The sequence below is a fragment of the Suricata suricatta genome, chromosome X (assembly GCF_006229205.1).
Source record: "Suricata suricatta isolate VVHF042 chromosome X, meerkat_22Aug2017_6uvM2_HiC, whole genome shotgun sequence".
Classification (NCBI taxonomy): Eukaryota; Metazoa; Chordata; class Mammalia; order Carnivora; family Herpestidae; genus Suricata; species Suricata suricatta.
This window is the reverse complement of record NC_043717.1, coordinates 7,788,838-7,803,017: the sequence shown is the minus strand read 5'-3', so window position 1 is coordinate 7,803,017 and position 14,180 is coordinate 7,788,838. Positions and strand designations below refer to the sequence as shown.

At 42.3% G+C, this 14,180-nt stretch overlaps 1 protein-coding gene across 1 annotated transcript in view; it reads right to left on the bottom strand.

Annotated features, from left to right (window-relative positions):
• The window catches only part of FRMPD4 (FERM and PDZ domain containing 4), a 793,887-nt gene that overhangs the window by 774,919 nt on the left and 4,788 nt on the right, over positions 1-14,180 (bottom strand). Inside the window, exon 2 of the mRNA XM_029930629.1 lies at positions 1,954-2,077. Within this exon, the coding sequence (XP_029786489.1) occupies positions 1,954-2,048 (95 nt within the window). The 5' untranslated portion in view covers positions 2,049-2,077. The remainder of the gene's footprint in view (positions 1-1,953; positions 2,078-14,180) is intronic.

The following is a 14,180-nucleotide window of genomic DNA, read 5'->3' as shown; positions in this document are numbered from 1 at the left end:
GGGGGGGGGGGGGGGGGGGGGGGGGGGGGCGGTGCAGGGACCTCCCAGACTAGAGAGCCTGCGCTGGCTGACAGGACAACAGACTAAGGATTTCAGACCACACTCCTGGGAAAGGTCAGCAGCTCAAGTGAGACTCGACTGAGAGAACTGGGCCAGCATCACTTGTGACTCCATGAAGATTGTCGCCCCCCCACTGAAATCTCCAACCCCGTTTACAGAGTTCCATACCTGAGAACATCCTCCACTATGGACATGAGCTAAAGTTATAATAATGGTTGCTTTCTGTGTGGAGTCATAAAAATAAAATAGTATTTTATGTACAAAAATAAAATAAATAATATATTAACTTGAATCATCTAATGACTAAGCAAATCCAGGGATAACACAGAATTTCAGTCTTTAGAGACCATATCTAGCACTCATTCTAAAGAAACAAGATGCACTGGACTTTTCACTGGGTACATGGAGTTAAAACTATGGCCAACAAACTATCAAACTGGAATTCAGTGGTTTGGCTTTAGTGTTCTGATTTAAAATATTCCTTATCTCTTTCATTATCTGTTTTCTCTCAAACCCGTAAACAACATGCTTCAGTGAGCTCGGAGCTGAATCTATTTCGTTTCATGTTACTGATCAGGCAAGCAGAGCCACAAATCTCGGGATCCTATGTCTTAAGTGGTTGCTCTCTTTAACCTAAATATATTCAATCATTTTGTCTTTCAGGTATAAAATCGGGAAGAAAATGTGCGCACTACAAAGAAAAGCTATCCAACGAAATTCCACCACAGGCAAACAGCAGTTGTGGGAGATCACTGTTGCTAGCTCCAAAACGTCAGGCTGTTTCATGTGTTCTAGTCCCAAAGGCTGACAACATCAATTTCTAAATTTTCCTTACAACAAACTATGTGACAGAAAGAGATTTCATTTGCACCCATGCAAACCATCAAAACTGTTTTAAAACAGATAGTGCCACCAAGTGATTACTATTATGGAAAATGATGGCAACTCTAAACACATTTGGCTCAAATTCCCAAGTGATAAAAGTCAAGGGTAATGAATTCTACCCATTTGGAGAGCTTCTCTTAACCTGTGATGGTTCCTTTATACGTGGCCCTTCACATAATGTTCTTATTGCAGTGCCGAAACCCTCAATAATCACAGAATCTGCTGAAAGAATATCATTTAAACAACTCACAAGTACCAGTGATTAATGAGAAAGCATTAAATAGCACAATGACTGGAAACTTTCCAATTTGCATTCCAAAATGTATGCAGTACTGACAAATTTCTCATACTTGAAACTTAGACAAAATCAAGAAAGAATTACATATTTATATCAACCATCAGCCACTCACCAGGGATCTGAACTTTCTGCAAAAAGTACTGTTCCAAGGGACAAACACGTACCAAGACCACTGAAGATAAAGAAGCAATTAAATGCAAAGCCATTTTCTGCTTAAAAATTAAAAGTTTTCATCCTGATAGATACATCTGTCATTGAGAAGATACCACTTTTAGAAGAAAATAAACACAGCACATTCCAATTTTCCTCACAAAAAGCACAAAAGTGCAGTCAAAAGTTTACTGTGAATGAGAGCTGACCATAACACCATCTCTAAGGACGGGCAGCTAAAATCCGTTTCTCCCTTCCCCAAAGTGCCTCTGGATATTCAGTCGTAAGGAAATAAACAGCCAAAGTAGCATATGATGTTAGGCTTTTCTTTTGCAGGATATTCTTGCCTCACCCCCAATATTCTTTTTAAAAATTATAATTACTGAGACAAAGCTCAGAAGGATCTCATTCCTTTTCTATCAAAGGCATCATTTTTGTACAATTCTGAGAAGCGGTTTTCAACCCTTGTCCAAAGACATTCATCCTACTGAAAAACAGGAGCCGATCTCAGAAACCAAGGACAGGACCCCTGCTATTTGTACTTGAGGACCGTTACTCACTGGCATATATGTCCTCCTTCATCCTCTACCGCCTGGCCGAAGCCCCAGGGAATGGAAAAGGTCTGCCAAGTTTCTCCTTCAAGATCCTCGTCCATGGTAGGAAGGCAGAACAGCCCACCTTTTCCTAAGGATGGAAAGAAAGAACTCTGTTCTTTATTCTTTCATATGAAGAATGACTGTATCGCAGCAAACAACTGCTAGGCAAGAAGAGTGAGAGAGGAAGGAGAGGAGGAATCGATGCCGGGAGGCCAATCATATTTCATCACTCAGCTACTTGGAAACCAGATCTGCTCAGACAATCACGTGCTTTGAGAGGGTTGAGGATGCAAAAGAGGAGGAGCTCTGTCTCCTGTAAATTATTAACAGGGACTTTTTTTCCCCGACCATGAGCAAAGATGTACAGGTTACCCACTTGAGAAAAAAGCAGTCAGGTTTGGAATAGAGCACACAAACTGGCAAGTCAAGAAACGAGATTTCTGATAGAAGTTCTACCCACTGACCCCTATTGGATCAAGACAACCCAGTGCGGTTAGAATCACAGTGGTATCATACCGGGAATGAACTGGCACCTTCGGAAAGTCTGAAGAGGTCATAACTGCAGTTTCAGCAATTTGCCTCTGACGAAAATGAGTATTTGCTCTTCCTCATCTGTGAACTCACTATGGGGTATTTTGCGCCATGAGCTGGAGTAAAGCCACCCGCACACCATTCACACAGTTCTCTTACATTTCAAAGTGCCGCTTAACAAGTCTCTCATGACTTTCCTGCGTTTCATCCAAATTTGATATGTAACGTGTCTACCTTAAAGCAATTATTCAAAAGATGCCAATTTTAACACTAGAGCCTTTTATCAGTGGGATAATCCCGATCTAGAAAGCTTTCAGAAAGCATTGTCTCTCATGACAAAGACAGGGGACATGTGGGACATATTGTGTTGAGTGGTATGGAATGTCTCTTTCTCTCCAGACCAGGCTTTCTCAACCTCAGTATCAATGACATTTTGGGCTGGATATTTCTTTGTTGTGAGGCTGCCCTGCACATTGGAGGTTGTTCAGCGGCATCCCTGACCTCCAATCACCGGATGCCAGTAGCACCTCCCCGGTTGTGCCGACCAGAAATATCTCCGGACATTGCCAAATGTCCCCTCGAGGTAGAATCACCCCCAGTTGAAACCACTGCTCTAGACCCATTTCTTTAGTAAAGTTGTTCAAAAGAGGAGGGATGCCATTTACATTTGAGATAGGCTCATTCCAAAGAGTGGTGGTAGGCAACGTCAAGTCCACGTGGGTGAGCCACAGGACTCATAAGCCGGTGGCCAATTTGATTTGTCAAAATGGACACACATTTGAAGTGGGGAATACCAACTATCCATGGACATTCGCTAAACTGCTCACAACCTGTGATGATTAATTCTGTGTCACCCTGACTGGGCCATGGGGTGCCCAGATATTGGTTAAACATCATTTTGGGTGTACCTGTGAATGTTCATCTGAATGGATTAACGTTTGAACCAGTAGACATGATGAAGAAATTTCCCTCCCCAGGGTGGGTGGGCCTTAGAGAATCCATTGGACGTCTGAATCGAACAAAAGGTGGAGGAAGGGAGAATTTGCTCTCTCTGCCTATTTTTGAGCTGGGACGTGGGTCTTCTCATGCACCTGATTGAGGCTTACACCATTGGTTCTCCTGGGTCTCCAGCTTACAGATGGCAGATGATGGGACTTTCTCAGCCTTCATAATCATGTGAACCAATTCCTTATAATACAGCTCTGTGAACCCTTGTCCAAATATGTGTGTGTGTGAATGTATGTATGCTGTCGGTTCTGTTTCTAAATAACACACTACTATAGTTTGCAAGTCTCCCAAACCCGCTGTTTAAAATAAGTTAGGGGCACCTGGGTGGCTCAGTCGATTAAGCGTCCAACTTCGGCTCAGGTCATGATCTCACGATCTGTGGATTCAAGCCCCATGTCGGGCTCTGTGCTGACAGCTCAGAGCCTGGAGCCTGCTTCGGATTCTGTGTCTCCCTCTTTGTCTGCCCCAACTCCACTCTTGCACTAACTCTCCCTCAAAAGTAAATAACCATTAAACTTTTTTAATATGCTAATTACTCCTTAGTTACATATTCTTCATTTTACCTCGGTTTCTATCATCCCATTGCAAGTAGGGTTTGTTCTGGCAAACTATTCTGGGCTGATCTTTGACAGCAAAACAAATCAAGGCAGAGATAATGAGGACATAGATTCGCTGCTTATTTGTGTAGCCTTAACCAACCCCAGTTGGGACGTTTCCTTATGAGCCTCATATTAGTGCAAAAAAAAAAAGTCTTCTCAATTAAATACAATAACAGCAGTCTATTTAAATTCAACACTGAGAAAATGAGGCACATGGTTTCAAAAGCAAAAGTGCAGTTCAAGTCCACAGGCGATGGCGGACATCTTCTCATTAAGAAGAATGGCATGCCTGAGGGAGAAATCCTGCAGGCTGAAAGTCGCCTTGGGAGAAGGAACAGTGTTCAGGGCCTCCGAATTTCCCCTCTGAGTAGGCGCGGGGGTGATCCCAATGGAAGGCGAGTAGCTCACATGGTAAGAGGTGTCGGCACCGCCGTCTGTCCACTCCAGGGTTATTTTGGAAATTAGTGTGAAGGAGTCGGCCTCCGAAGCGCTGAGGTGTGCGCTTGGAGGTTCTGACGAGAAAGCACTGAATAGGCAGGGAAAGAGAGATGCATGCCCCATCTGCTTTGGGACAGAGAGAAGAGTTTTTAATAAAGCAGAATGGTGTTCGGAGACAGGGTAAACCTCTACGGACTGGATTACAGGAGGGGGAAGCTGTCTGCCTTGGGAAACGTCCTGGATGCTCAATGTGGCCTGGATGGAGGAAGGGCACTCCAGTTAAGCGCTGGGTCCTAGAAGCAGGAGCTTTAAGAAATCAATCTATTTCTAGCCTATTTTCCATATTATTGGTTGGCTGTGTGCCATGGATTTTTTTCTTTCCTTAACTTGGAAACGCTCATTTTTTAATACTGTCAAGAGTTACCAACTAGATTACTGCTGTTTTACATCATAGCTGAGGAGCAAGGATTTATTAAACACCTACCGAATGGCCTGAATGGTGGCGAATATGAAAGAATAGATCACCTGTGGCTCCCCTCAAAAAGCTTATATTCTGAGATTATGTAGAGAGATGGTAAATACCCAAGAGCAGGAGGTTTGGAAAATTTCATTTCATGCTTTCACTTGCGTTTACATCAAACTGGATTATTTTGCCTGCTTCAAAATACTAAGGTCATTTTAAATTACTTATGAACACAATCATCTTTTTTGATAAGCCAATAGAAAAAAGGAGTTGAGAAGACCATTATATAACACTCTAAGGAAGGTGTGGAGAATTATTTCAAGTCATTCAGATAAAGCCCTTAATTTTGAGTCTGACATTCAAGGTCCCACGTTTCCACGCCATGATTTTCCACCTCCAAACATTTGTGTTTTTCCCTGTCCTCCCACCAGAACACCAAGTGCCTTCTTCCTGACCCAAACCAACACTTCCTCAAACACCTGATTCACAGCTTACCTCCTATGAAGCCTTCTACTTTCTCCAAGAGAATTAATGTCCCCACATCAGTACTTCTAAAGGACACAGTGCCTCTACTCAAGCAGCGCTCACGTCCTCCGTGCGTTACAGGTACCTGTGTACAATTGTGCTAAACTCACTTATAGTTCTAGTAGGCTTCTTGGAGATACTTTAGCATTTTATGCATGGATGATCTTGTAACCTGCAGATGAAATCGATTTCGCTTCTTCCTCTTCCAGTCCTTCTCTCCCCACTTCTCGAACCCCTTGCATGAATGTACCAGTTGGCACCTCCAGTACAATGTAGAACAGAACTGAGGAGAAGGGAAATCCTTGCCTCGTTCCTGATCTCAGGGGGAAATCATTCTTAAGTAGTAGAAAAAGCTGATAAATGGAACTTTATCATTTTTTAAAGGCCTGGTCTTCAACAGTGTGGGTGCAGAGAAAATATTTTTGTGTTGCTGCAGAGGTGGAGATTTCTGAATAAATCGTGCTGAAAATTTCGGATACAGAGCTAACAGCAGCCTTGGGAAGGTAATTTAGAACTGTATAGATACTGAGAGAACTCTGGAGAGATTCACTTAACTCTGGAGGTATGTGTTAACGGTTCAAGGGAAAATGAGGCTCAGGGCCTTGGAGACATTCAGGCTTATCTGGTCCTTAAAAAGATGTAATCACATTCCAGAAGGTTAGAGTGAGAACCCAGGATCCTTTCACCCCATTCCCAAAAGGCAAAATTTTATTCCCTCTTTTTGAGAGAAGCCAGGAGGCAGCTGCCTCATTCTCCTGTATATATGCAGAGAAAATCCAGTCTTCTCCATTCTTCACTATGGATCATCTGGCCCCTCACAGGGCAGATTTTTGCACCTGATTTTCATTTTGAGGCCCCAGGGGGTAAGATCTGGGGCGGGGGGGGGGTGGAGTATCAATGCAATGATTGCCATACAAATAACACTAATGATAGTCTGCCTCTGATTCAGAAACCTCATGGACACAATCAGGATAAAATTAATGAGATGAATATTAAAAACCAAACAAAAAGACTCTGTGCTTTGCTTTCTGTCTCTCCTGCTGCAGGAGGCTGTGAAGAACAAATCTCAATTTTCTGAAAATTAGTAAATGCCTTCAGGTCGAAAGCAGCTTCTGTGCTCATTTACCTGTCAGATTTCTACTTCATTTTTCCCCCTTCTTTTTCTCTGTGATTAAATATACATAATATTGAATGTGCTGTCTTAACCACTTTTAAATGTATGATTCAGTGACATTAAGTACACTCACAATACCATGCAACCATCACCATCATCCATTTCCTGCACTTTTTCATCAATCCCCAGAAGAAACTCTGTACCCCTTAAGCAACACCTCCCCAGTTTCCCCTCCCCACAGCCGCTGGTAATCTCTGTTCTACTTTCTGCCTCTACGAAATAGCCTATTCTAGATGCCTCATATAAGTGAAGCCGTAGTATTTGTTTTTTAGTGTTTGGCTTATTTTACTCAACACAATGCTTTCGAAGTTCATCCATGTCGCAACATGTGTGAGAATTTCGTTCCTTTTTAAAATTTTTGTTAATGTTTATTGATTTTTCAGAGAGACAGAGACAGGGACAGAGACAGAGACAGACAGAGTGTGAGCAGGGGAAGAGTAGAGACAGAGGGAGACAGAATCCGAAGCAGCCTCCAGGCTCTGAGCTGTCAGCCCAAGTCAGACCCTTAACCGACTGAGCCACCCAGGTGCTCCCCTCATTCCTTTTTATAGATGAATAATAGTCCACGGTATGGGCAGACCGCATTTTTATCCATTCATCTGCTGACAGACATTTGAGTTGTTTCCATCTTTTGGACATGGTGACAGAGGTTGCTATGAATATTGGTGCACAAGTATACTTGAGTTTCTAGTTTCAGTTCTTTTGAATATACACCTAGGAGTGAAATTGCTGGATCATATGGTATTTCTATGTTTAACTTTTTGAGAAACTGCCAAACTGCTTTCCACGGCGGCTACACCATTTTTCATTCCCACAGCAATGCCCAAGGGTTTCAATTCACTGCATCCTGGCCAACGCTTGTTATTTTACATTTTCCTTCACTTTTGTGCTTTTGTCAGCTCTTCAGTAATTTTAAGCCTTCTAAAAAAGATTTTATCCAGAGAATTGGTCTGAATAAGTGACCCTGGCCCTCTCAGAAACAGGAGACCTCTTTTTACCTCCTCTGTGAACTTCCATGTCAGTACCACACAGATTTGGTAATATACCTCGAAGTATTATCATTGGCTCCATCAAATAACAAACATTCGGCGAGTAAAACTGAAAGATTTAATTGGCTTTACTGAACGGTTCCTGAATTGGGCAGCATCCCATCTAGTAAGTAGAAAGGAGCCCAAGGAGCTATACAAAATGGTAGGCTTTTATAGACAGAAGGGAGCAGCGATAAAGAAAGAGCAGATTACCTCATCTCCCTTTGGGGGATAGAAGAGGGTCTCTGGGGCAGATTACCTACTTGATGCTGACCAGAAAACCCAGACTGATCTGGTAAGAAAGCACTCCCAGCGAAGTCTGAAACTGCAGTTAGGTTAGGGATTAAGCCCTGGTTTGGTGACATGGGTCTAGCACAAGGGACTCCATTTTGCGCTTATGGTTTTCTTTTTTCTTTTCTCTATAGCATTGGAGAAGACTTTTACTTTTGATAGAAAACTTAGAACAAGTACATCTTTAATTTTACATTAAAATGTATATAATTTTGAGTTCCTAGTTATATTTTTAGCACTTGTCCATACACAGATTTCTGCCCTTCTCATGTGGCTGACATACAGTTAACACAGAATGAACATATTAACTCTAAAGATACATCATCTACAGAAGAAACAATTCTAAGTTGAAACCACCCTTTGGAGACCAGCCTGGTTAGTGTTTCATAAAAATGTTTGTCTCTAGTAACAGTAAAAGCTGACTTTAATGAAAATTGAGGACATATTAGCACTACTTTTGTTATCTAAATGCTGACGTTTATTTTTGTATTTCCCTTTATTTTCTCTATAAAAGAGTTAGAAAACACCACATCGCTTGCTGAGTATAAAACCAATCTTTTCCAACTTTGAACTTATAGCTAGAAATAATAAATGTAGGATGAGATTTTATCCTTCCTGCAGAAAGAAAAGGAAATGTCATTAAAAACATAAATTGATTACAATCTTCTGAAATTGAACAGGGAATTTTCATCCCAAACTCTCTCTGTCAATCTAAATGCTCCAATAATATTGGTCAAGGTTCAGATAAGTTGGCTATTAAGTAAATTAGCCTTGAACATACAAGTGGCATTCAAAAACCCGGCTAGCCATGAAAGATTTAAGTTGAATTGTACCTGCAATGAGAAATGAGGAAAGGATTAGAAAAGCTCATTACTTAGAATTCACATAGCAATTCATATTTTTTATGCTTCTATAATCAGATGCAGTCATCGCTCTAAAGGGCCCTGTGCATTTTTTAGTGGGCACCATTTTCCATAAAGCTCGCAGTGGCAGAATTTTTTATTTCCACCAGTATTTCCTTCCCCATCATTCATTTCATGTTTATTGAGCACCCAGAGTGAGCCAGGCACTGTGCTAGGCAATAGGGCTAGAGGAATCAATAATGTCTGGGCAAGTTCGCTGACTTTGGCACCTCCTTCCCCACAATGTTTGAAACTGTGGCTTGCAGTTTTCTAGTGCCTGGTTTTTGCCTCCTTGCTCAAGCTCTTTGAATTGATCGTTCCTCATCCACCACCTCCCACCCATCGACTAGTTGGTATTCAACATGTCTTTATCTCTAAGCATGGCTATTCAGGTCTACCTCACTCCCTCTCTCTACACTCTATACCTCCTAAGCCAATCCCAATCACCCTCCTTTCCTCAGCTCTGGTATCGGTCTACGTGCAGTGCCCGCTGCTCCCAATGAAAGCTGGGATTAAGGATACCAGATAAAATACAAGACTCTCATTATATTTGAATTTCAAAGAAACAATGAGATTGTTTTAGTGTAAGTATACCCCATGTACTATTTGAGATGGGATATACTTGCACTAAGCAATTATTTGACATCATTTGAAATTCAGATATAACGAGGGGTCCTGTATTTTTATTTGCTAAATCTGGTAACCCTAGTCAGGGTAAACAGGATGCATTCCTCAAGAAACTGACCAGTGTGAACCAATGTGCGTGCTACTAGATATATTACAATAGGACTTGCTTGGGACTCATCTTAGGTTAGGTTCCCCCCAGAAGTAAACCCTGAGATAAGGATCTGATTGCAAGCGGTTTCTTTGGGAGGTGATGTAAGAGAAGGAAGTCGATGCACTGTGCATTAACCAACCAGTTGCTGCTTGTGGATAAGGGAGAACCCGCCTTGGAGATGGCTCCCCCAAGGAAGAAGAACGCTGCAATAACTTTCTTCAGCTCGCATTTGGCATTAATTGGGGACCACTCCTGGGATCTGAATTCCCCTGCAGTTCCAGCCAAGCATGTCTCGGCAGCCAGATGAAAGCCTCTGGCAGAGTGACAGTGAAAGCCTGTCGAAATGGTGAGTGCCAAGGGGACATGAACAGGCACTGCAGTGACAGCATCTGCTACGGTGATATCTCTGGATCATGAGCCCTATATAAACTGAGTTAATTTGGGAATCAAATGTAAGTCCAAAAAGCATGGCAAGCAAGGACTGGGAAAGACCTCAAAGATAATCTAGTCCAACTGCCTTATTTCACAGATCAGGGTGTTAAGGCTCAAAGAGAGCCACTTACCCAAAGGCAGAGGTGCCCACTGACAGGTCGGAGATGCTGTTTCTATTATTACCAGGTCACCATCAAGCACAGATGGATGATGTGCAAAGAATTTTCACATTTCATAGATGCCAGTGTGAGTACTCTACACCCAAGTGAGGGGGGCTCTTTGAGTATGGTTAGGAGAGGGGGTGGTAGGGAAGCACCAGAGTTATCTGGGAATCCTGCAGACTCAGAAGGGCCACGCTCACTGTGAGCTGAAATCCAGCCTCCCGTGTGTGTCTGGAAGACAGAGTAGGGTGGAACTTAGGAATTAGGGGCCTTGTACCTTGTCATGGACCTTTTTCTGCTCCCTACCCTCAGATCAGTGAGGTGAATGTGTCTGGTGTTCCCCAGAACACACCAAGATCCCTTCTTAAAAAAAAAAAAAAAAAAAAAAAGACCTCTTGTGGAGGAAGCTGGAGCTTTTCCAGGCAAACAGGCTTGGCTCACCTCTCCACCCTCTCAGCCTGGTACCCCCGCAGAGGGGTCCTACGTAACCTTAGGCACAGATGGGGTCCTTGTCCTGATGCCCTCCCAAAGCCCTGTGTGAAAATCAAGTGGGATCGTGCTGTGCAATCCCCACACTTCTATAGACTGGCAATCTCTAAAAGATAGATATTCCCGCTCCTGGGATTGACCTGCCACATGGTGGATGGTCAATAAGTGTTTAAAGAGGGAGGGGCAGAGTCCCCGGATTGCAGTCCACTGCTTATCCTCACATGAGGGGTCAATGTATTCTTTTTTTTTTTTTTTTTGGTTCAGTTTGTTAGAAACTCCTGACTACGTGATTTGATTGTGATGCTCACTTTCTGCAATCTGTGATAAAGAGTAGAGTCAATAGTAATAGGAGGAGCTAAACAAGAGGAAGGCAAGTATGAGAAGAAATATCCATTGCAAATTTTGTGACCAGAGCAAAATTTTTGCAGGTCTAATGATCTTTGAAAGGGATCCATGAGCTTTTGTTTACTTAAGCATTTATAATTTAAGCCCAAACAAGAAAACCAATCAAGATAAAGTCATTGATTTTAACTTAACAAACACAATTTTTCTTTTCTTCCCGGACCAGAATTTTTCTCCTGCAACATGTAGCAACTAATAATTTTCTTATCTGGCCCATGAATGACCTCACAATAAGTCAAAGAAATTCAGCTGAGATTTTAATGTTACATTTAACATTACTTCTTACTTCTTAACTCAATATACCAGACACACACTTAAAGCATTACAGATTATAAGTAAATCCACTTATCAGAGTTTCTTTATAAACTCTTAACTTTTACTTTAGCAGAGCCCTTGGCAAAAGCACTGGGAAGGTACCAAGCAGCATAATACATCCACTGCTCCAAGCACTTAAACACCAAACTAGAGAAGTGAACTCAACCTGAACATTCCATATGTCTTTCAAATAAATGTGGCAAAACCTGTATTTCCATTTAATGAAAAGACAGCTTCTTGAAATCATAGGCTTTCTAAGAAGATAATGAGGGTAGCCTTAAATCCATATCACTTTGAGTTTCTTTTTTTTTTTTACTTTTTTAATGTTTTATTTATTTTTGAGAGAGACAGGCAGGCAGCATGAGCAGGAGAGGGTCAGAGAGAGAGAGATACAGAATCTGAAGACAGGCTCCAGACTCCGAGCTACCTGTCAGCACAGAACCCGATGTGGGGTTCGAACCCACAAACTGTGAGATCATGACCTGAGGCGAAGTTGGATGCTCAACCGACTGAGCCACCCAGGTGCTCCATTACTTTGAGTTTCTTTACAAACATGGTATCTTAGATTCTAGGAAATGCAGATGTAAGCTATGAGAAGGACCTTGGACATCACTGAGTCCATTCAACTCGTTTTATGAATGACAAAATCAATGCCTGGAGAAGTTAAGTGACATTCTCCAGCCCAGAGGTCAGCAAACTTTTCCTGTAAATGTCCAATGAGTAAACATTTCAGGCTTTGTGGGTTACCTGATCTCTGTCACACCTACTCAGCTCTGCCACTGTAGTGTGAAAGGTAATCCTTAAACAAATGAGCATGATTGTGTTCCAATAAAACTTTATTTATAAAAACTAGTGGTGGCCTACACTTGGCCTATGACCCATAGTTTTTCAGACCCTGATCTAGGCTGCACAGCTGAATAATGTCAGAGCCAGGCCAGACCCAACCCCCATGACTATGTTTACTTATTTATTCATCTAACGGATACCTATAAAGAGTCTACTGAGCACCAGACATAAGGCAGGATGTTAGGGCATTTAGGTACAGTTGATTAACTCCAAATTCAGAATGTATTATTTTGTCTTCAGGGATAAAATTTAGCAGTCTCTACTATTTGTGTCTCAAGAAAACATTTCCAGTTGGAGATCACATTTCTGATCACGGAAATTGTTCATGGAACACAAAAATTTGATCTCCTTTAGAGCTAACAGCATAATTCATGTGCAGTTGTGAAAATCTCTTTTCTGAAATACATAAGTAGACTAATCACTTTCTTATCAGAAATAAGCCATCAGGATTTCCAGGACAAGCATCCCTACCCAACCCCTAGGTCATGAGCATTTCTTCCAGGGAGTCCTCACAGCTTACCCTATAACCAACCACCCATCCTTCCTCATACAGTGTCTCTGCCAAATGATATCATGGGGAGGAACTGGTTTCAAACACAAATGAGAAAACTAGATCCAAAGGCACTGGTTCAAGTGAGGCAGAGGGACAGGAGAAATGTTGAATCTCTCCATTAATATTTACCAGCCCCCAAAACATCCTGGGGATATATGGAGGTGGACTATGGAGACAAGATCCCATCTAGAGGGGCTTAGAATGTGTGAGGGGGATTAAACAGACAGTGATAAGTTCTGTGAAAATAAATAAATGAAAGAGAGTAATGGAATAGAGACCAACTGGGGGGCTATTGAAAGAGGAGGGGGCTCTATGATATACGGTAATCAGGAAGGCCTCTTCAAGAGGGTATCTTTTGAGCCAAATCCAGCAGGATGACAACGAGCTAGACTCACAGGGATCATGTCACAGAAGGCAGAGGTGGCTGCCACTGGAGAACGTGCCTACAAAGCAGGACTGTGCTCCACAGGGCGTGGCCCAACACAACCACTGGGGTGCAGGACAAAACTATAAGCACTTTTCTTTAAATGCATTTTTTGGTCTAAAATAATAGGAAAGGAATTAAGCTTTGCTAACAGGTCATACAATGATTGTCAGTGGCAGTCTCTCTCGGTCGGGATGTGATCGGCCCTGAACCCAGTACGTTGCTGGAACTCTCCTGAGGAAAGAGTTATCGAGGGGTCTGGCAGGCGCCTGGAACACTTTTGTTCTGTTGCAGCTGATGTGGACCTGGCTAAGTGAATTTACAGATTATAGTTCTCTACTTGTAAAGGATTGACACTAATATAAATAATGCAAGCATAATAGAAAAGTAAGAAAAGAAAGTTTGGGGCGCCTGGGTGGCTCAGTCGGTTAAGCATCCGACTTCAGCACAGGTTGTGATTTCACAGTTCAGGAGTTCAAGCCCCACATCGGGCTTTCTGCTGCCAGTGCAGAGCCAGCTTCCAATCCTCTGACCCCCTCTCTCTTTGCCCCTCTTCCCCTCTCAAAAATAAATAAACATTAAAAACAAAAGAAAATACAGAGTTTACTTTTCTCCATCATCTAGTATAAGCTCTTTAACAATGACAAGTCGTGAATAAAAACAATAATGATCTATGGATAATTTTTTGAGAAACCTCCACACTGTTTTCCAGAGCGGCTGCACCAGTTGACATTCCCAGCAACAGTGTAGGAGGGTGCCCATCTCTCCACACCCTCGCCAGCATCCATAATCTCTTGATTTGTTCATTTTAGCCACTCTGACTGGTGTGAGG